At 42.5% G+C, this 21243-nt stretch overlaps 1 protein-coding gene across 10 annotated transcripts in view; it reads left to right on the top strand.

Moving 5' to 3' along the window:
- The first annotated feature begins 726 nt into the window (after window positions 1–726).
- L3MBTL3 (L3MBTL histone methyl-lysine binding protein 3) overlaps window positions 727–21243 on the top strand; it is a 74240-nt gene continuing 53723 nt past the window's right edge. For 2 of the 10 annotated variants that reach the window (XM_071740962.1, XM_071740952.1), the window contains exons 1-2: window positions 2104–2266; window positions 10463–10574. In XM_071740962.1, coding sequence (XP_071597063.1) covers window positions 2244–2266; window positions 10463–10574 — 135 coding nt within the window. In that variant the 5' untranslated portion in view covers window positions 2104–2243. Of the gene's footprint in view, window positions 869–958; window positions 1208–1504; window positions 1524–2103; window positions 2283–2339; window positions 2488–2571; window positions 3007–10462; window positions 10575–21243 lie in introns of those variants that run through there. The other 8 variants (XM_071740956.1, XM_071740957.1, XM_071740959.1 and 5 more) reach the window with 8 other exon arrangements.

Below are 21243 nucleotides of genomic sequence, written 5' to 3'. Positions count from 1 at the left end.
TCTTTGTGAACACGGGGTGACGATGGAGGGAATTCAGGCAGGTGGCACATTTAAAACTACTTTTAATTTCTTAGCTGGCTAGGTTTAAAATGAGACGAGGCCCGTGATGACCATTTTCGTGCTGAATGAACCCCGTGTTTCTGGAGGGCAGGGGGGTCCTGGCTCCGGGTTGCCCAGTGTCAGACGTTGCCCCGGGGTGCCCGGGGGTGGCTGGAGGGCTGTCCCCCCCGGCCCGCAGCCTGCGGGACAGGCACTTCCATTGCCGGTGCCGAACTGTCCTACCTCTGCCTCAGGTCCCCTGGCTGTGGAGGACGGAGGGAGGGGGCAAGAGCCGCAGAGAGAGCTCTCCCCGGCGCCCACCACCCAGCCTCACCAGCACCTGGCGGGATCGCCGAGGACTAGACACTCCCCCTCCCCCAAAAAGTTAAAAAGGCATTATTTTTGAAAACGCCCAAAAATAGCGCGCGGCCGCTTGCACAAGTCTCCTTAATATTCCTCCAGCGTCGGCAGTAAATCAGGGCGAGACGATGCACCTCCGTCGGAGCCGTTGTCGGCGGCTTTCTGGGGTTTTTTATTTATTTTTTTTTTCTTTCTTTTTCTTTTTTTTTTTTTTCTTTTTTTCTTTTTTTTTTTCTTTTTCCGTGTCGTTGTTGTTGTTGGCAAGGGCGATGATCGCCGCCGGTTGCCGGTGGCCGGCGGCTGGGGCGCAGCGGCAGCTGAAGCGAGGAGGAAGAGGAGCAGCGGCGGCGGCGGTTTCCCCTTTCCCCAGCCCTGGCTCGGCGGGCGCATGCTCACTTGTGCCCGCAGCCCTGGACCATATTTGTCAGGACTACTCGAGAGACGGAGAAAGAGAGAGAATTTTGGGGGGGTAAGGAGCGGCGGGTTCCTATCTAATCCGCAAGCCGTTTAGGGAACTGCGATGGCAAAGGCTGGTGATGGGTTTTAATTTTCCCCTTAGGTGAGGATGAAAGTTGGGGACAGCGCGAGAGATAAAGGGAGAGACGCACCTCCTCTCCCTCCCTTACGAAACGTATCTGGGGAAGGGGAGGGGGGCTTCTCCCCCACCACCTCGAGCAGAAAGGATGGAAGTTAATGCCGGGGAAAGTGGGCAAGTGACTCGCAAGTGGCTGGGGAGCGGCTGGGGCACCGGGGATCTCACTAAATCATAAGTGTACGAGTGTGAAAGAGGAACAAAAGAAAGAGAGAGGTGCCTGGTATTTCTTTTTCGCTTCCCAAACACACGAAGGGAGTACATGTGTATATATATATATGCGCTATATATTTATATACATACACAGGCACGCACGCACGTATGTGTATGTACATATATATGTATACGGGGGAGGGAGCTGTGGAAATGGTGGTGGGGGGGCTTTTTTTTTGGGGGGAGGGGGTTCCGAAGGGAGGGGGAAGGGAAGGGGAGAGACATTTTGCAGACTTGCCCCACCAATGAGCTTGTCAGTTGGCTCCATTTAATGACACTTACGGGGCACCGCCGCGCTGTTGGGAACAATGTGATGCGGGTACAGCGGCCGGGCGGGTGAGGGGTGTCGGGGTGGAGGGGAGGGGGGGTGCATGGGTGTGCGTGTGAGCGCAGAGAGGGGAAGGGGGGGGGGAGAGGAGGGGAGGGAGACGGCTCCCTGCCACTCGACCCCCCCCCCCCCCCCACCTCCCTAGCCCCGGCTCTTTGTTCACACAGGCTGAAGGACGGGGAGAAGTGCGGGCTGCGAGGGGGCAATGCGCAGCGGAGAGGGGTGCGAAAAAGCCTCGGGTTTTTTGGTCGGAAGCGGCGAGAGGTGGCGGCTGCCGGGATATACCGGTTGAATGTGCCGTGGGTCCCTGTGTGCGAAGGCCTCTTCAGCGCGCAGCGGAGTTTGTATTTTCCGTCGCTCCTGCACTTTGTGTGATTGTGTGCGAGAGATATTTAAAATATAATCATCTCCCAATTTCCGCCATTTTGGGGAAAGTTTGCACACACATACACATAGCGAAAAAAAAAAAAAAAAAGCGCCTAGCAAATTTTTTTTTTTAAAGAGGCGGAAAAAAAAAAAAAAAAAGTCTTTTGCTCGAGTGCTCAGTTCCTGCCTCTGCGCGGTGCGTGCGCCGCGCTCGCTGCGGCAGACATGTGAGGCGGCGGAGAACGGCCCCTGCCCGCTCCGGGCGGCGAGCGGCGGCGGCGGCGGGGGCCGGCGCCTGTCAGCGCCGCCGGCTCCGCGGGCTGGTTGGGGGGGGTCTCCCGGAGGATGGCCCCCGGCTGTCGGTGTATGTGAGTGCACATACACGTGAGTGCATATTTTGCTGAGGGCGGCGGGGCCGAGAGGGGGGTGGGGAAGAGGACACGGCTTTTCTGTGAAGTTGCGCGCTCTCGCCCCAAGTGCGGCCGAGGTGGGGGAGCGGCCCCCGCGCACACGCCCGTCTCTCCTCCCCGTCTCCGCAGCCGGTGCATATAACAACAGGATATAGGCACACTTGTTCTCGCTAACGTCTGTGAGGAGCTGTTTTTTTCGGCGGGGGGAGGGGGAAAGCGATTATTTGGGGGGGGGGGGAGGGAGGGGGGGAAGAGAGAAGGGAAGCGGCGGACGACGGGAAGGCGCTCCCGCGGAGCGGCCGCCAGCCCGCGGTCTAGGCTGGGGAGAGGCCGGCAGGGCGCCAGAGCCCGGGGCGGGGGGGTGCCGCGTCGGGGCCGCAGCGAAGCCCGCTGCCCACCTCCATGTTATTTCCTCCCCCCCTTCCCCGTCGGAGCGGGCGCACATGAGAGCGTGAGAGAAAAAGTTAGAGCGCGGGGCTGGGCTCTGGAGGCTGCGGGGCCGGGCGGGGGCGAGCCCTCCGGGGAGGCGGTGTGTGCCGGCCCCTCCCGCGGGAAAGGGTGACTTCTTCGACGAGGGATGCCCGGAGATCGGTTGCGAGCGGACAGGGAGTAAACCCCCGCAGTTCCGTAGAAAAAAACCTGAAAGATCGCCCCCCTCCTCCTCCTCCGCGCTGGGGGAGGGGAGGAGGGAGGAGAAGGTAACATTTTTTTTCCTATTTTTTTCTTTCCACTCGTAGACAGCCTCCTTTTCCCGGATCTCTGTCTCGGGGGGTGGAGGGGGGTGGGGGGGAAAAAAAAAAAGCAAAGGACCCGGTAAACAAGCGGAGTCCCTCTCTCGTTGTGCAACTTCCTCAGGAACACTTTAACACCCAGTTCCTCTCCCACCCCCGCCCGCACCGCGCTCGCCCCCGCGTCGGGGCAGGGGGGCACTCGTTCCCCGCTCGGTTTAATTGCCCGGGGCGGAGGGAAAGAAAAGAGGCGAATTCAGAAGGGAAACGGAGCAACTTGAGAACCGCTTTCCCCGAGCTTTCCTCCCGTGGAGCCGGTCGGGACGGGCGGGCGCTTTTGTCTCGGTGGTTTTTGCCCGAGCCTGGGGAAGACGCGGACCTGAGCCCGGGTTTTCTCCAGAAAGTTTCAAGTGCAGCAAAAACACGCCGCAAAACTGGCCAAGGAGGGACCTCTGGTGGTAGGCCCCGCGCCGGCTGCCGACTCCGGGGAGCGGCGGCCGCGCCCGCCGGCCCTCGCCGCCGCGATCTGGCCGCCGCGCAGCTTCGCTCCGCCGGGCAGGCGTGGGGGGCGGCTCCGAGGACGGCCGCTGCCGGGGCCCACCGGCTCCCAGCCCCGCTGCCACGGGGTGCCGTGCCCACGGTCTGCCTGAGGAGCGGCCGAGGCGCTCCCCGCGGCCGTGTCACTTGTCCCACCCCGGAGCGCGGTGTGAGCGCCAGCGAGTAAAGACTCTGTGCCGGAAAGGAGGCCCGGGAGATGCGGCAGCCTCCTGGGCGGTGAGGGCCACAGCCTCTTCCATTTCTTTTCATTACCTGTGCTTAATGGCACGGGCTGTGTAAGCTTTACAGTGAAAAGTAGCTTGAGCTGTGTTTTCAGTGCTGTTGAATATGCAATGTATTCAATATTCTATTTTACTTTTAAATTTCCCTTGTGTAGTTGAGTGTCGCTGGGTTGGCCGTTTTTCACTCGTTTCTGCCCATAAATAATGGGACGCTCAGTTGCGGGTGCTAAAATTCAGGTGGTGAGTGAGTGTAAAGGAAACTCAAGATACAAAAACTACTGTGTGTATCGTTTACGAAATAGTCTCAGTTTGGGTGCTTTTTACCAAAAGCATTACCGTGTTCCCAGAAGTTGGTGATGAACATCTGTAAGAGACAAACTTCCTCAAACCAGCATCTGAAGGGAGTAGAGCACTCTGCCTGAGTCCAGGTGGTGTTGGGTACTCGGGTTTTTTTTTCCTGGTGTTACTTCAGTGGCTTTGATTGTGGTCCATTTGGTCTTGTCGTGAACATGGTGCTCTAATGAAAGTGGCTGAAGAAATCTTGGATGTTTTTTTGTTGTCATCTGGGCAGTTGCATTGGACTCTGGTTTTGTTCATTGTGTTATGTGTTTCGCCTTCAGTTCAATAAGTTTTTCTAGACTGTTGCTTTAAAAGGTCCTAACAACTTAAGAAAATGATTACATGATGAGTCTGTTTCCTCTGACTTGTTCAGCTTTATTGGGCATTGACTGTCCTGTGAAGAGAGGTGGTTGACTTTTTGTGAGTTATTTCATTTATTCTTTGAGTTTTTTAATACTAATGGTAAGTGGGAAGATGGATTGTGAGTGATGGGTGTGAGGCAACAGTGATTACCTGGTATGAGGCTTGCTGAAGAAGTGATCTCATGTGAGTAGTAGCTGCTTAGTGCTCTGCTCCATCAGTAGGACTGCTGGTCACAATGGGAGACAGGAGCTCTTTATGAATTGGAAAGAAGGGAAAGTCTATAAATGCAGTAACCTGCTGAGTGTATTTAGGAGCTAGAAAGAGGTGAATTAATTGTTTAATTCACCTCATGGAAGAGCTCATGGAAGCTGCTAAGAACCAGCAGAAGAAGAAGGCAAGAGTCAGACAAAAGAAGTGTTCAGTTGTATATTGAATTAATTTGGGGTAAGAAATAACAATCTGAAATAGGTCAAGTGGTGCTCAGGATGAAGATTAGGTGTGTTACAGTTCTTTTCAAGGAGATGTCTGCACAGGAGAAGGAAGGAGGCACAAATAAAGGCAGAAGTTTTCTGTAACTTTTTGTGTCTAGTTCAAGGAATTGAGATAAATTAAGAAATAGGATTTCAGAGTTGTCTTACTATCTGAGTAGGTTAAACTTCCACTCAGGATTGTCCAGACATAACAGAAATAAAGTAATGAAAGCACTACAGAGGAAATACCTTTTTGTCATGAGGTACAGGTTCTTTAGAAACAAGATGAAAGTTGTCACTGGTGAGTTTCATTACATGATAAGATAGCTATCGTATTAGGTAACTATTGTTGGTGCAGTGGTCTGTGGCCAGATTCTTTCTGTGAGGAAAAAGATTTTAGGACGACGTATTGGGAAGTAAAAACAAACATAACTCAGTATCCCTGGAGGATCTAGAGGGCAGAAGAGTAGCAGTAGATAAAATAAGAAGAAATAATGCTAAAGGCACATCATCATTAGGAAATCTGATCCATTTTCTGTTACAAGTGTTAAGAATGACAAAGATCTCTAAGCTATGATCCCTTTGTGGATACATGTGTAAGTTAGAGGTCTAATTTTTAAAGTAACTTACTTGTAATAAACTTCATGGGCAACAGGCAAAATTGTGAAATTTATTCAAAACAGCTCTTCAATACATGGAATAGAAACATGGCAGTACTAGTAAAGTAGTTCCTAAACAAATAAAAATTGATTTTGAAGAAAATGTGTAATCTGCAGATACTTCTTTTAATGAAACAATGAAATAATTGAACAATTAAATAGATACACACCAAAGCATATATTAAAATGTGGTGGATAGCCTCAAAGTGTTTTACGATTTCCTGCAGTGTACCTGTTGTGGTCATTTTTCTTTAAGTGAACAGTCAGTTACAAAAAGATGAAGGATGAGAAAGAGACAAGCATGGGGTTCACCCAACTCAAAGAGAAGATCGAGAGGAGAAAAGCAGGGCACACCCAGCTGGGTTTGAAGTCATTCTTTGCTTTTGATGTCATGATGAAGCTAGGTTAATACAAAGTCTGTCTGAAATGGAGGAAGGGGTAGCTGTTCTGCATGGCTTTGGTGGTGTGACCCATCACCCTTGGTGATATTCACATTCTTACGTGTCAGATAAAGTAGAAACTGATTATCCACTTTTCCCCTGGTGTCTAGAAGTACTGTATTTGCAGCTCTGACACACTGAGTTGTCCCCTTCTGATCCACTTCATTTTCCTGATTAACTCTGTAGGGAAAATGTCCCTGTAGCCCATGGGTGCTATACCAAGTAGCTTCCTCCTTGGAGAGGCCCAAAATAGCCATCTTCAATATTAGGACAAAAAGCTCAACCTCTTGCCTTTGTTTCTGAACATCTATCAGTGTTGGCATCATCCATCTCTGAAGAGAAGAGGGACCGTGGCTTGACTCCATAAGGTCATTGCCTCTCTTGGGACATCTGTTTGGTCCTTGGACCACAAAACTTGGTGCTGCTTACTGAGACCTCTGGATCCATGCGCCCAGTTTTGCGTCTGCTTACAGGAGCTGTTGGCTGGGGAGGCACGAGGCAAATCTGCTAGGTTATCATGTCACAGTGGCTACAGAAATCCTCAGAAGTAAAACCAAAAATACACAGGTATGCATAAAAAGAAGTCACACTATCACAGACAGGTTATGTCTATCTGGTAGTGGTCGCTTGTGTCTTTATTGCTGAAATCTCTCCTGCCCATTGACTTGATACTCAGTCGACCTCACTGGTTAGGAATTGTGTAGACATTGCACAGGTGGCATCTTAGATTTTAAAATTTGGGTCGGTGTCGGGTAGCTTTTTAAAACACTGATTGAAAGAAAGAATTCTTCTGTTGCTTTCTGAGGTATTCAGTACAAAACTTTATAATTATTTCAAAAACTACTTGTAAGTTTAATTGGTGTATTCTCTCTTCTTTATTTGCCTTACATCTTTAGAGAGCCTTTCACCAGATGAAACTCTCGTTTTTAGTAATGTTATTGTCTCCTCTGTGAGGTACTCATTTATCATTGAACCAGTTGGTAAAAATGAAGGTTTTTCTAACAGGATAAATCTAATCTTATTTTATATACTTGCTTATTTTAATGAATTCATTACATATGTGTAAAACTAAGTTAATATTGAAAGATTAAATGCAGCACACTCCTCTGTAATTGTTACAGCTTACAGCTGTGAAGACTTTGAGATACAGTTACATCCCTAATAGTAAGTTTTGGAGATGGTTTTGGAAGATGACTGTTCCAAAGTCTTACTATTATGTCCTTTCCTTCATGCCAGATAGCATCCAGTGACAGGCACAGTACTGTAGTTACTTTGCCCTATACTGATCTAATATTTTTGCTGTTATTTTACTACTACAACATAAATGCACATAAAATCGTTAGAGAAAGAGTTATACTACATCACAGCTTTAAAAATGAAAATTAGTAGGTAAGACATTCTGCAAGGTTTTTTTGTTCTGTGATTTAGATGTCCATGTTTCAGTGATTTCATTCTTTTTTAGTACCTCATTGCTGTAACAATTTAATTGATCTCCATCTCCCTCCTTACAATCATAAGTTAAGGGATATAGCTCTATCTTTTATCTGTTCAAAGTCAGCAAAGCTGTAAATATATTTACTTAACTGTAATTTTTTTTGGTAAATTAATTTCTATCTGTATTGCTCTCTGACCTTTTCATCCTCACCAAGAACATTTCTAAAGGCTGCAGAATTTGAAAGAATAGATTATTCCTTTGATGTTGAGTTAATTTTAAAAGGAAAACAATAATTAATACCTTAGCAAACAGTGGAATGTATCTTATTGCTGATTGTGCCTGAAAAAAACCTTGTTAGGTGTAATTAAGTTAAAAATTGTATGTTTTCTTGAAACCTTTCTGAACCTTTCTGTTTCTTTTCTTTTTTTTTATCCTTGCACAGTTTACATCCCATCTAAGTAGTCTAGGCTCTGCAATGCTTTCTCCAACTAGTTTGTTACAAAATGTGTCTGTAATGAGAATGGCACTGTCAGAGGCAGCAGCATCTGATGGAGCTGGCTGGGTGGTGACTGCTCCTCACTTGGGGGGACAGCAGCCACTGCCAGGAAGCATTTCCCTGTAGCCTCCCAAGTCTCTGCCCATCTTCTGTTGTGTCTTCGGCAGAAATCATCGGAACATGTTTCCTACAACAAATAAACCACAGGAGGGTCGAGGGAAGTGTCCTCTAACTAGGGTGGTAGTTTAAGGTTGCTTAGAAACTTCATTTAGTACAAAAAAGCTTTGCGTTTGCTTAGCCAAGCTAATCACAGGGAACTTACTACACTGATATGTTTAAACCAGCATGTTTCATGTCCTTAAAATTTCGTGGGTTTCTGGGTAGGTCCAGTTTTTCAGTGACTCCTTAGCAGCTTGGGTCTTGTGTCCTTCAGAGGAGGCCTGCATGTCACTTTGATAAAAGCCTGTTTGAGCTACTCCACTGTGGTGAGGAAGGCTGAGTGGTAAGCTTGAGCTCAGTGATGTTCCAAGCTCTTAGGTCCAATAGAAATTGTCCAAGTTGTATTGCAGAAGTTGCCCTGAGGTAGGGTATTGGATTTTGCCTGGAAGAAATTTTAAATTATAAGGTCTGTGGCTTTGGGGAGTTTTTCAGTTTGCACTGTATTTGTTTAGATTTATTGATATATTTTAAAATGAATTTTTGTGCGCTGATGTTTCACTGGTTTTCAATACTGTCTGACAGAGGATTACTGAACTTAGAGGTAGAAAATACACTTTGAATCATGTGGTGATTCGTACTTCAAACTTGTCATGTGAAACACGTGAAGTTCTCTCAAAGAGCCTTCTGCGAACCGTAACTGTGCTGAGAGGTCAGGGGGAGTAAAGAAGCTCTCACCCTTAAGCAGTGGTTACTGTCTGAGGTCTGGCTACTGTCATCTTGTTGACTCTGTGTCAACAAGACACTGTGCCTTAAGTGTAAGAAAAGTAGTCATGGGGTAAGGTGTTGCTTGGGGTTTTAAAGAATTCTGCTAGAAATAAGGAGAAATGCAAGGGTGTCACATGGTGGACACAAAACCAGAGTAGTATCTGTGAGTAGTGGTGGTGATACAGTGATCCTTAGATTTTTTTTCTCTGCATATTTTTCTCTTATTTGTGAATGAACAAATATCACTCATTCTTTTTTGATGGAATTCCAGATTTTGGGCACATGCCATATTTTCAGAGAGTATTAACAAATATCTACAGATTTTGTGAGTGAGACCATGGTTAGAAATTAGATTTCAGAAAGCAAGATCAAGCACTGAGAAAGCTTTACCTGTTTAATTTTCAAATACTGATACTTGCAGCAAAAGTTTGCAGTCTGCAGGTGGAATATGAAACTTTTTGTTTATATGAGTAATATGAGTAATACAAATCTTAGAGTTTGTTAAAAAGTTCAGCAAGTGTCAATTTCATAAGGGGTGAGCGTTTCTAATAGTTCACAAGTGGCAGACAGCTAATTTTGCCCTGAATTGTTTTAGTTACTAGGTATAGTGTAAATGTTCTTGAGAAGAAAATTAATGAGTCAGATTTCCCATTGAACAAATAGTAAATCGAGTACCAGACCAGAGTTTTATAGATGATTAGGTTTGTAAGAAGTGGAAAGGAAGAAGGTGGTGGTGATCCAAAGCCAGGAGCCAGTGTCAAGGGTTGTATACTTCTATTGCTTGTATAAATTATTAGTGATTAACTCTTACCACAGAAGACCACGTCCAGATCCACTGTACTTGAAGATAAATACTCTCTCCTCTCCTTTCACTGTTTTGAAACAGAAGGATCCATTAAACAAAAAAGTCTTGCAAAGGAGTAGTTTTCTCTGGTGTGTGTGTGCTTCTCAACATGTAAATAAATTTTTAAAATGCAAATCAAAATCTAGTGAAACTCACTGGAAGCCAGCGAGGAATATTTGAGTGTCTTGAGTCAGAGACTGAAAATGAGATTTTCAAATTCATTTTGAAATTTAAATGTGAACCAGGGTGTAGCATTCACATCAGCATGTTGTTGGTTATTAAGAAAAAGCAGTTCTATTAAGCAGTGCTTAATGTATTTATTATAGGCATGCACTGATATCTTGCCTTCCTCAGAACAACTGTTTTCTTAAGAGTACTTGAGGTATGTTTTGTCTGTGGCATTTTATTTGCCTTTTGAAATTGTTCAATTATGTGCAATGCAGCCTCATTAATAGCCTCCTAGTGTACAAAGCAGGTATTGTTTTTTCAGATTTTCAAAAGATTTCCCCTTGTTTTTATTACACTGGTGTATATTATCAGCAATGTCATCAGTTGTCTACGTTGCCAATGTGCTGAGACAAGTATTTGATACTTTTCTATAAAGTGCATTTGAAAAGCATTAAACCACTTGTAGTATTTTCAGATAATTTGTTTGTTTGTTTGTTTGTTTGTTGTAGTACATGCATCATGAATGAATCTGCCTCTAGTGGAAATGGTCAAGAGTTTGATGTGTTTAGTGCTATGGACTGGAAGGATGGCATAGGTACCTTGCCAGGAAGTGACCTAAAGGTAAGATACGCATTATTTTCAGTAATTTAAATAAAAATGTTAAATGTGAAAAGAACACGTTTCACAAGCTTGGGTGTAGGTATCTGCTTTTATGAATAAAACATGAATCTGCAGCTCTGAGTTAAGAGACTGTAGTCTGTTAGCTTTTAGCTCTGGAGTTTCTTGATTCAGTTTCTGATGCTGGCACAGACAGCCATCATCCCTGTAGGAAGGCATAAATTAGCACTGCCTCGCTGTGTAGACAGAAGTAATCAAGTGAACAAAATCAAAAACAAATCTCAAAAGTTAAGCACAAAAATTCAGTCCACTTAGAGCATTGCATTACTGTGTCACCAAGTATCTTTGTACTGTCACTGATGCTCACAGTCTCATATTCGTAATTCTTTTTATTTCTAAAAACTTTTCTTTGCTGTGCTTTTGTCATGTGGGTGCCTAGAAAAATAAATAAATTGAGTGCTTCTGAGCCTGGTATAGTTTGGAAATTGGAACGATTTTGGAATAGTATATTTAATTACATTTTTCACACTGATTGTGTTTACAGAAATAGATAATAACTATTTCAGAACATTTTACGTATTTTTTTCAAAATATTTTATGAATTTTTTTAATCTGGTACTTTTTACTGTGTTGTCAGAAGATGTCCTCTGCACAGTTTCAATATTAGAGACTTTATTGTTCTAATTGTACCTATTCCCTGTTGAACATAATAGATATTTTCATAACATTCCATGTACACTAAGTGTGATGAGGTTTTCTCATAGTTTATTTTTTAAAAGGCATCACAGAGGAACATGCCTGATAGATTTTTTTGTTGTTGAATCTAAGAGTCAAAAATGTTTGAAATTCAGGACATACATTCGGTGTGGGTGTTTTTGTGTTGTATTTTTGTGTTCTTTTAAATCACAGAACCATGGAATAGATTCACAGGATAATTTTAAGTGGAAGGAACCTCAGGACACCACCTCTGAGCATCCTAGACCTCAGGCTGACTTAGATCAGGTTGCTCAGGGCCTTGTTCCCAATGAATTTGGTTTTCTCCAAAGTTGGAGATAACCAAATCTGTCTGGACAACCCGTTTCAGCTTTTGACCACCCTCATAGTAATTTTTTTCCTTTTATGGATACTTTGTTGAAATTTCCCCTTTTGCAACTTGCGCCTGTTGCCTCTTCACCTTGCACTGTGCACATCTTGAGGAGAAACCTGGCTTCATTGTGTCTATATCCGCTGATCACATACTGGAAGATAGCAGTATGTTAATGTTCTTTCTGCTGTTTTTAAGACTGAGCAAACAAATTAACTCAGCTTTTCCTTGAACATCATCTGCTACAGCCCCCACTTGCTATATTGGACTTGCTCCAGGATGGCAATGTCTGTCTTGTACTGGACCCAGTAGTCTGCACATGGTCTCATCAGTATTGAATAGAGGGGAATAATTAGTCCCCTTGACCTGCTGGCTTCCCTCTTGCTAAAGCATCCCTGGGTGTTTGTGGCCACCTTTGAATAGCAAAATTGGGGCATATTGCTGATTCATGTTTAACTTGTAGGTCTTTTGCAAAGCTGTTTTCAGTCAGCCCCCTGGGCTGTCCCTGTTCATGCAGCTGTTCCATTCCAGGTGCAGGGCTGTGCACATGATTTGTAGACCTTCATGAGATATTGTTAGTCCATTTCTTCAGCATGTTGAGGTCTTTGTGAACAGCAGCTCCAATTTGGTAACTTGCTTTTGCTGCCTGTGCACATACAGAAGCCTTTGCTTCTACCATTTGATGTTTTTTTCTCCAGCTGAGCTTGCTTTTTATAATTCTATAACTGTACATTGTAGCAATGTAACTTTATACCTTCTCTATATAACATTTCGTTCCACCTTCTGATTACTTTCTTTTCCATTTGAACTAAGTCAGGAGGCCCTAGCTCAGTCATGTTGTCCTTCATCCATATTCACTTAACTTCTTGCACACTGGCATGCATCATTCTCCTGGTGTAAGTTCCCTGGAGATACCCAGACTTCCTGGGCCCATTTATCCTTTAAAGCAGTCTCCTGAATGATCCTGCCAAGCAGATCTCTGAATGAGCTGAAGTCTGCCTCTTTAAGCCCAGTGCTGATATTTCATTATTTGATTTCTCACTTCTTTCAGGATTTCATACTTCACTGTCACATGGTCGCTGCTTCCAAAGCTGTCATCAGCCTCCACACCCCTGACCAGTTCTGTGTTTTTTAAAAAAGTCCAGGCTTTTGAAATTCCTTTAAGTTCTAGTAAGTAACTTGGTGTGAAAGGCAAACATGTTTGAGGAATACAGAAGTGAAAAATGCTGGAAAATACAATAATGTCATATAAATTACTGGTATGTTCTTTGTTCAGTTCTAGTTACCTTGTGCCAAGAGAAACAAAACTGATGCAAAGGTGGGGGTCATTAATTAGTAGAGGAATGGGAAAGCTTGCATAGAAAGTGAGGAAAAGGACTGGGAAATATATCTGAGGGTAGCTAAAAGAAAGCAGGTAAAAAGTTTCTTAACTATGTCCTGTTCAGGAAAGCATGAGCTTGATTTTAAGGTTGCTCTTCTGTGGTTTTCTGTCTGGGTTTTTTACTTTTTAATTTTTTTATTTGAAAACAAGCAAGTGTCTCATTTTTACATAGCTATTCTTTCTTTGTTCCAGGCATTAGGGAATACAGTCAGAGATGCAATGGTAATCACAGAATCACAGAATGTTAGGGGTTGGAAGGGACTTCGAAAAATCTTAGGGTCCAACCCCCCTGCCAAAGCAGGATTACCTAGTGTAGGTCACACAGGAATGCGTCTGGGCAGGTTTTGAATGTCTCCAGGGAAGGAGTCTCCACAACCTCACTGGTCATTCTCAGTGAAAATGCTTTTCCTTATGTTTACACGGAACCTTCTGTGTTCCAACTTGCACCCGTTACCCCTTGTCCTGTCATTGGACATCACTGAGAAGAACCTGGTTCTGTCCTCTTGACACTTGCCCTTTACATATTTATAATATATATTTATAATATATACATCAGGCTATCCCTCAGTCTCCTCCAAGCTAAAGACCCAGCTCCCTCAGCCTCTCCTCATAAGGAAGATGTTCCACTCACTTGATTATCTTTGTGGCTCTGCACTGGACTCTTTCAAGCTCTTCCCTGTCCCCGATGATGAAAGATACAGAGAAAATTGGCCAGGCAGCTCATTCTGTTTGTTTAAATACAAAAGCAAGGAGTTATTGTATGAAAGTGAAACAGAGCCATTCTATCAGAGACTGAATGGGCAATATTTTCTAGCAATGCACAATTAGCCTGTGGAGTTAACTGGACCAGGGAGCACCAAGACTCAGTGAAAGATTAAGCATTTATATAGGTACCAAAACAATTTGAGCTGTTGAGTAGTAAGGACTTTCAAGCTTTTGAGATAATTGTAAGAACTCATTTTTCAGGACTGCTTCTAAATCTGATGGTTAAAAAGGTGACTAATCCCTTGGAATTCTAAATGTGATTGTGGAAGGTGCGTTCGTTGTGAAATTCTTAGAATAGGGTTAGTGTCAATGGTTTACCTGAACTGTCCTGATAATGGAGCATTTTAATACTGTGTCCTGAACCTAAAGAAAATCACCTTACACAGCAGTTACTTCTTGTAAGCTTGCCTGTGTCTTTCAAAAATTGTAATAGACCTGTTCTACTAAAGATACCAAAACATTGCCATATATTTACATTCAAATGCAACTGGAAAATCCTGTGAAGACACTCTAGTAGCAGGATGCACATATCCAAGGATTATGTTTTTACAACTTGATAGTAGGTTAGAGTGCCTGTGTTCTTACAATAAATAATAAGCAGTATCTGAACTATTCATTGCAGACAATGTATTGCTCACATTCTCAGATTGAGTCTTTTCTTTGCATAAAATGTTGAGGAAAATTGTCTTTGAACAACCAGATTTGGTAAACTGTATTGTATGAGCATATTTTAAGTTAAACATACACCAAAACACTGAAATGCTTCTTTTTAATAAAGAAGTTTCAGGGAGTTACCTACTCGAAGTCCTTATTTTTAGTTGTGTAAGTCATATGGCATTTGCTTGTCTTTACTGCTTGTGTGATGACATTTCATGCTTATTTTTACACGTGCACTTCTAAAGACATCTCGTTTCTTGCATGTTATATTAATATTCAGCCACCTCAGATTATCAGACAAGTATATCTAAGCAACCATTCTTTTTAAGAACCACTTCATTTTTGTGAATGTGTTTCTATATGAAAAAAGCTGATAAGAGATTACTGAAAATGTTTGCAAATAACTTTTCTTACTGTTTTCTTATAATTGCTAAAATTCAACATTTCTTATAAGATAGAAGAACAAATAATAGGAAGCTGCATTATTTCTTTTTGTTATGAAATCCTGTGGGCAATTTCATGCCTGCAAGACTTGACTGAGATAGACTGCACCAGCAGATGTTCACTTTCCAGTCTAATCAAAACAAGGGAGTTGAATCAGATACCAAGCCTCTTTTCTCAGGCATGCCATGGTCTCTTATGACTACATCTGTTTCCACACAGGTACAATGCTGAAATTGTTCTATTCCTGTGATTTTGTGCACTGTTAATTGCTAGGAGTTTTGTCACCCATAGTTGGAGAAGGCTGTGGAAGTACATTCTTACACAGAGTTTGTTAAAACTCATAAAAATAGTCATTAAATAAATACTTTTTGAACACTGCTTTGAACACGCCATGTGACAGATAGTGAATGGTTGTGGAAAGTGATAGAATTTGAAATTACACAGGGTATGGGGAGAATTAAAATTGTACAGTATGATGCACCAAAGACTGAGCACAAAAATTTTAGCATTGTATATTAGTTCTTTCAAGATGTGTAAACAAAACAGGAAACTTGAATTCCAGTAGAGTTTAAAATAGTTTACAAATTACAGAATGCCTTCATGTGGTAGGCTAAGTAATGTATGCTCATCTGAAAAGCATCAGTGCTTACTAGTTATCCTGCATGGTGTGAATGTAAATGTGAAATACTGTTTTTTTCTTTCCCTTTTTTTTTTTTTTTTTAATCTTTGTGCTGAGTGCAGGCAGTAACACCATCACTTCACAATTTAAATGTACTCATTAAATTGGAAAAGCTGTAATAATTTATAGTCACTTCCTACTGCAGCGACAGAAGTTTATGAAGTATTTCGTAATGAGTTTTCTAGTGCTTGTCTTTGAAAAGTGAGCTGTTATATACTGCATGGACAGAATTTTGGTTAGTATTTCCAGATTGTGAATTGTGCTTGAATGGAAAAAACATAAATAAAAAAAATTGATGATGAAGGAATTAACCTGTAAATAAAATTGAGCAGCTGATATCATAATAAATCAAGCATAATAGCAGAGCATGACTGGTTCAATAATGGTCATTGGCATTTCTAGCTCTTCTGTGAGGAAGGTAACAGTGATTCAGAGTGTTGAGTTTCTGGATGCATAGGTGCAACAGCTCAAGGCAATAAAGTGATTCCTTTCAGCTGCCCATTCTGAAATTGCATTCAAGTTTGCTTGAGATAATTAACTTTTTGAAAGCAACTTAGTTTCTCAGTTGATTTATATTATCCATCAAAAATACTGGTAGGATCTGAGGCAATGGCTAACTACAGCACCTTTTTAGTGTGGAGTTCTGCCCTCATGCAGTGGCATGTGCTGCACTGACTCTGGGGATCCATTTTTCTGTGGAAGAGTCCTCAGGAATGTCCATGGGCAACATTAGCTACCAGGAACCAGTTAAATCACTGTCTCCACTGGGAAGGTGTTGTTACTCTAGTGAGAAGATAGGTTACCTTCAGCTAGTGCAGGGTGGAGAAAGGAAGGCAAACTAGACTTCTCTGACCACAGGTGAGCCTCAGCAGATGTACCTTGTGGCCCTATGTTTTCCACCTGGAGATAATTTTGTTCTTTTGTAATATCATGTAATTAATTAGCTCATGCTGTGCCTCATCACCATGGATTTCTAGTTAAAACTTTGCATTGTCATAAAATGTTTTAACCTTACTTTAAAAAAAAAAGAGGAAAAAAAAAAAAAGGAATTTTCACTATTAAAATTGTTAAAACTCCAGAGCAAAGAAATGTCAGAATTAGGTTTGCCTTTGGACTGGCCTTCCTCACTTGTAGTTACAGTGCAGTTTTCTCTTGCATGATCACATGCTATTTTGCTACAAAATCTGCCATGTTGTTTGCTATAGATATTGTTATTCTTGTAAATAACTAGGTGGAGGATTTCAGGAAGGAAAAGGATTTTGTGATTAGTGCAGGTAAATCTGACACAGTAAAGCTTAGAGCTGCCCTTGCTTCTGCCACAGCCTTCCTCAGTGGTACCAGACAGCTCACTGGAACCAAATCCTTGTCAGGTAGTAATTAGTATTTTATTTTTCACTTGGTTGGGTTCCCCTTGAGATACTAACATTTGATATTTTGAAATATTCTGGATGGAATAATTCAAAGCCAGTGTTGCTTTTCAGGTCAATTTCAGTAATCCTCCTCTTGGAAGACCTTAACTTCTAGTTGCATCACTGATTTATGTGTTATCTTAAAGTCTGTTTAGCTGCAATTTCCTATTCAAGTGGAGATCATAAGTCAGACTCAGTTTTCAGTGGAGAGAAATCATTGAGAACTCCTCTGTTACCAGCAAAATTCTTGAGCACTTGGGGTAAAGGGAGGGGTTGAGAAGTGTATAAGAATAGAGTAGAAAAATATTACTTCAGACAAGACTGAGGTGTCTGTGGTACCTACACTTTCAGTTCAGAATTGAGGAGAGCATGTCCCTATTATTAATTCTTTTTGTAAGGTTGTAATTTGATAGTAATCCTTTCCTGCTTGAACTTGCCCAGATATTAAGAAACCTTTCCTTTTTGATAGAAAGTGTTCTCTCTTCTTCATTACTTCAGAATTAGGCTATTGCAGTGTTACTGAAGCATCTCAAAGATTGCTCAAAGTGCTTCACTTTCTTACTGACAGCATCATTCCAATGAGAGAGGGTCTGGCCCTGCCTCTTGGTTGTGATGTGGAATTTATTTTCTGATGTTTATGATTTAGGGAGTCCTATATATAGCCTGAGGTTCCTACTGAAGTTGCTCTTTGCTGTACTTGTCAGAGAGGAGCATGCAGACAGGATCTCTTCTCATCATTAAAGAAAAGGAATAGCCAGGTGCAGGGACACATTCCCCTAACCTTCTGCATCCCTCAAAGACTAAAAATTTTGTGACCAGGCAAGCATCAGGGGTCATGTGCTTACTGAGTGCTTTGAAATAAGATGGGAGCAGAGCACTCCAAGGATGAAGAGCTAGGAAGAGGCATTTTTATTTTCTTTTGTAAGTGACTGGGAACAGAGGTTTTGTTTCAGGAATTATTTTGCACTACATTGTAACAGTAATTGCTGGAGTGCCTAAAGCTTTTTTCAGATACTTGCTCTTTGTTATTTCAGTGGGTTTTTTGAAAAAGAAAATAAACAGTCATTCTGCTTTCAAGCCTTGCAGAGTAAATAAGACTGTCTTTACTGCTTGAAGAAAGAATATAAAAATATCCAACAGCTGCCTCATTTTATGAATGCTGTCCAGCCTCTGTCCAGGGTGGGGTTTTGTGGTAAAAAAAGTATGTGGTTGTATATGTAAAGAGGATATCACGCACATACAGAAGAGAATGGTTGAATGGATAAATTCTGTCATTTGCTAACTTTTTCAACTTAAATAGTATGTAAAAAATAGTTAGGCCTGAAGCAGAATGTGGTTGGAAGGTACAAATGTCTGAAGGTATGTTTTAAAGAGCAGAGGAGCTGTAAGATGGCAGAAAGGCTCTAATTTATCTGAGAAGTCCCACTAAAACAAGTGTGATTAAATGGTAATTAAAATCAAGAAGGATGATAGCTATTAGCTAACCAGAGATCTCTTTAGCTTGGATCACTGGAGTCCCAGCTGTTAGTTCTCTTGACAAGCAGCTATAGAACTCTGCTACTTTAGTTACTTACTAGTTACTTCATAGGCATAAAAAGTATTTACTCAATTTATTTTTCTTTTGGATAAGAGAATTTTTTAAGGTTTCTCATGAGCTAGTCCACAATCACACTGTTATGGGTTCGAGCTGAATTTTATTCCTTGGGTTAGTCAGAATGCAGCATGAATTGTCTTCATTGCAATGCACTCTTTGTCCTTATCTTGCCCAGTAGATGGTAGTGTTGGCTGTTTTTTCTAATATATTTAAAGCTGTGCATTAAGATGTGTGGGGTTTTTTCTTCTTTTTTTTGTCCTTTGCTCTTCAGGTGTTTTTCTGTTTTCTTCCTCTTTATTTCTTCCTGTTCTCCCAAACAGTATTTTTACCTTGTAGAAAACAATAGTAGCTTTATCTCTGATTTGATCTGTGTGTATACTGGTAAGATCTTGTACACTTCCAAAGGGCACAAGTAGCAGCAAATAGAGATAGTCTGGTCTTTGTTGGTCTGAGTTAGATGCATGCAGTGAGGGCTTAAAATGGAACTAGATTGTGTACATTTCTTTTCAATAGGTTTGAGTTTCTAAGAATTAATCTGCATTATGGTAGATGTTTCACATTGTGAATTCATTCCATGTAGTGACAAATACAGAGAGTAATTTTTATGAAATGTGGAGAAAGAGAACTGAAAGCTCTTCTAACATAAATCCTCCCATATAAAACTACAGAGTGGCTTCTAGTCTGCATGATAAGGCAAAAAACTTGCTTTAGAATTGGGAAGATCTGAAGCCATCAGAGGAGGGACAGTGTGAGCCTATCTGTGGTGTTACACTTAGTCCCAGTCACTGAGAAAAAATTATTTTCTGTATCTGAGCCCAGCACATGGTGGGCAAAGAATGGCAGGTTGATAAAAAAGGTGGAGCACCATTTTCACAAGGTAAAAGGAGCTTGTGCTTAGCCTAACAAAGTTAAGTCTACAACTACATAATTAGTGGCTTCAAATGCATATCCAGAGACCAATTGGTAGGGCACTAGAGATGTATAATCTATGGGGTGATCAAAGAATCATAGAAAGTGAGGGGTTGGAAGGGACCTCGAAAGATCATTGAGTCCAACCCCCCGTGCCAGAGCAGGGTCACCTACAGCACAGGTCACACAGGAACACATCCAGGTGGGCTTTGAATGTCTCCAGGGAAGGAGACTCCACACCCTCCCTGGGCAGCTGTTCCAGTGCCCTGTCACCCTCACAGGGGAAAAAAGTCTTCCTTATATTCATAAGGAACCACCTATGCTCCAGTTTATAACCATTGTCCCTTGTCCTCTTGTTAGTCACCCCTGAGAAAACCTTCACTCCATCCTCCTGGCACTCACCCCTTACATATTTATAAACATTAATGAGGTCACCCCTCACTCTCCTCCGAGCTGAAGAGCCCCAGCTCCCTCAGCCTTTCCTCATAAGGGAGATGTTTCACTCCCTTCAGCATCTTGGTAGCTCCGTGCTGGACTCTCTCAAGCAGTTCCTGGTCCTTCTGGAACCGAGAAGCCCAAAACTGGGCACAATATTCCAGATGTGGCCTCACCAGGGCAGAGCAGAGGGGGAGGAGAACCTCTCTCTACCTACTAACCCTCCCCCTTCTCATGCACCCCAGGATGCCATTGGCCTTCTTGGCCACAAGGGCACATTGCTGGCTCATGCTCATCCTTCCACCCACCAGCAGCCCCAGGTCCCTTTCCCCTGTGCTGCTCTCCAACAGCTCAACCCCCAACCTATAGTGGTACCTGGGGTTGTTGGATTTTTTGAGGAAGAATTTCAGGAATGGACTTTGAGTAGAAGCACTGGTAACAGGATGTCTGGCCACTTTTCCATTTCAGATGAAACATGAAATACTTTGTGTGATACTGACTAATAATACTTATTCTATTCCTGTGTAATTTTTGATTCAATTTTAAAAATGTTTCTTGATAGTAATTTTGATCCCTGTAGAAAAACTAAGCAAGTGGATAGACAGAAAAGGTTCAGAAAGTGTTTTATAATGTTTTATTGTTGTCTATTTAAGCCTTGATTTTCCTCAGTGTGTTCTTTATTTGTTGAATGGGTATTAAAATGTTCCTAGGGATTAAATTATCAGTCATAGAAGCTGAAGTCCTGGTATATCAGGATATGGTTTCCCAATCTCTGAGTGGAAGAAATCTTTGGTGATGTTTAAATGGAAACTACTATATAATTTCCTTTTGATCCTTGTGGAAACTGCTAAACAGGGCAGCTAAGTAAGCTCTATGTGATATGCTTACCCACTAACAGTTGGACTTGTCCTGGCAACTTAGTTTATGAAATATTTGTGTTTAAAGAGCTTCAGTAACTGGAAAATACGTATTTTCGCCTTTGTTGCTCACCTGCACATGAAACTTTGAAATTTAAGTTCTCAAATGCTACATTTATTTCTTTTTATCTAACTGTGGATTCACTCATGACAACTGTTAAGGTTTTTTTTTTTCTTCCTGTTTGCCTTCTGAACTTTTAAGTTTTTTAGCCCAGTGATTGTTAGCCTTTCAGTGGGCAGTCAGCTGGGGGTGTCAGCTCACTGCTGGCTTTGTCTGGCAGAACCCTTCACTTGGAGGTCCAGTCTCTGTGTGTATCAGGAGGCCAATATCCAGCACAGCACTTGCCATTTATCATTTGAGGCAAAAGAAATTCTTCTGAATGGAACCTCCCTCACAT

This window comes from Heliangelus exortis, chromosome 3, assembly GCF_036169615.1.
Source record: "Heliangelus exortis chromosome 3, bHelExo1.hap1, whole genome shotgun sequence".
Classification (NCBI taxonomy): domain Eukaryota; kingdom Metazoa; phylum Chordata; class Aves; order Apodiformes; family Trochilidae; genus Heliangelus; species Heliangelus exortis.
Note: the sequence above shows the minus strand (reverse complement) of the source record. Positions and strands in the feature narration are given on the sequence as shown.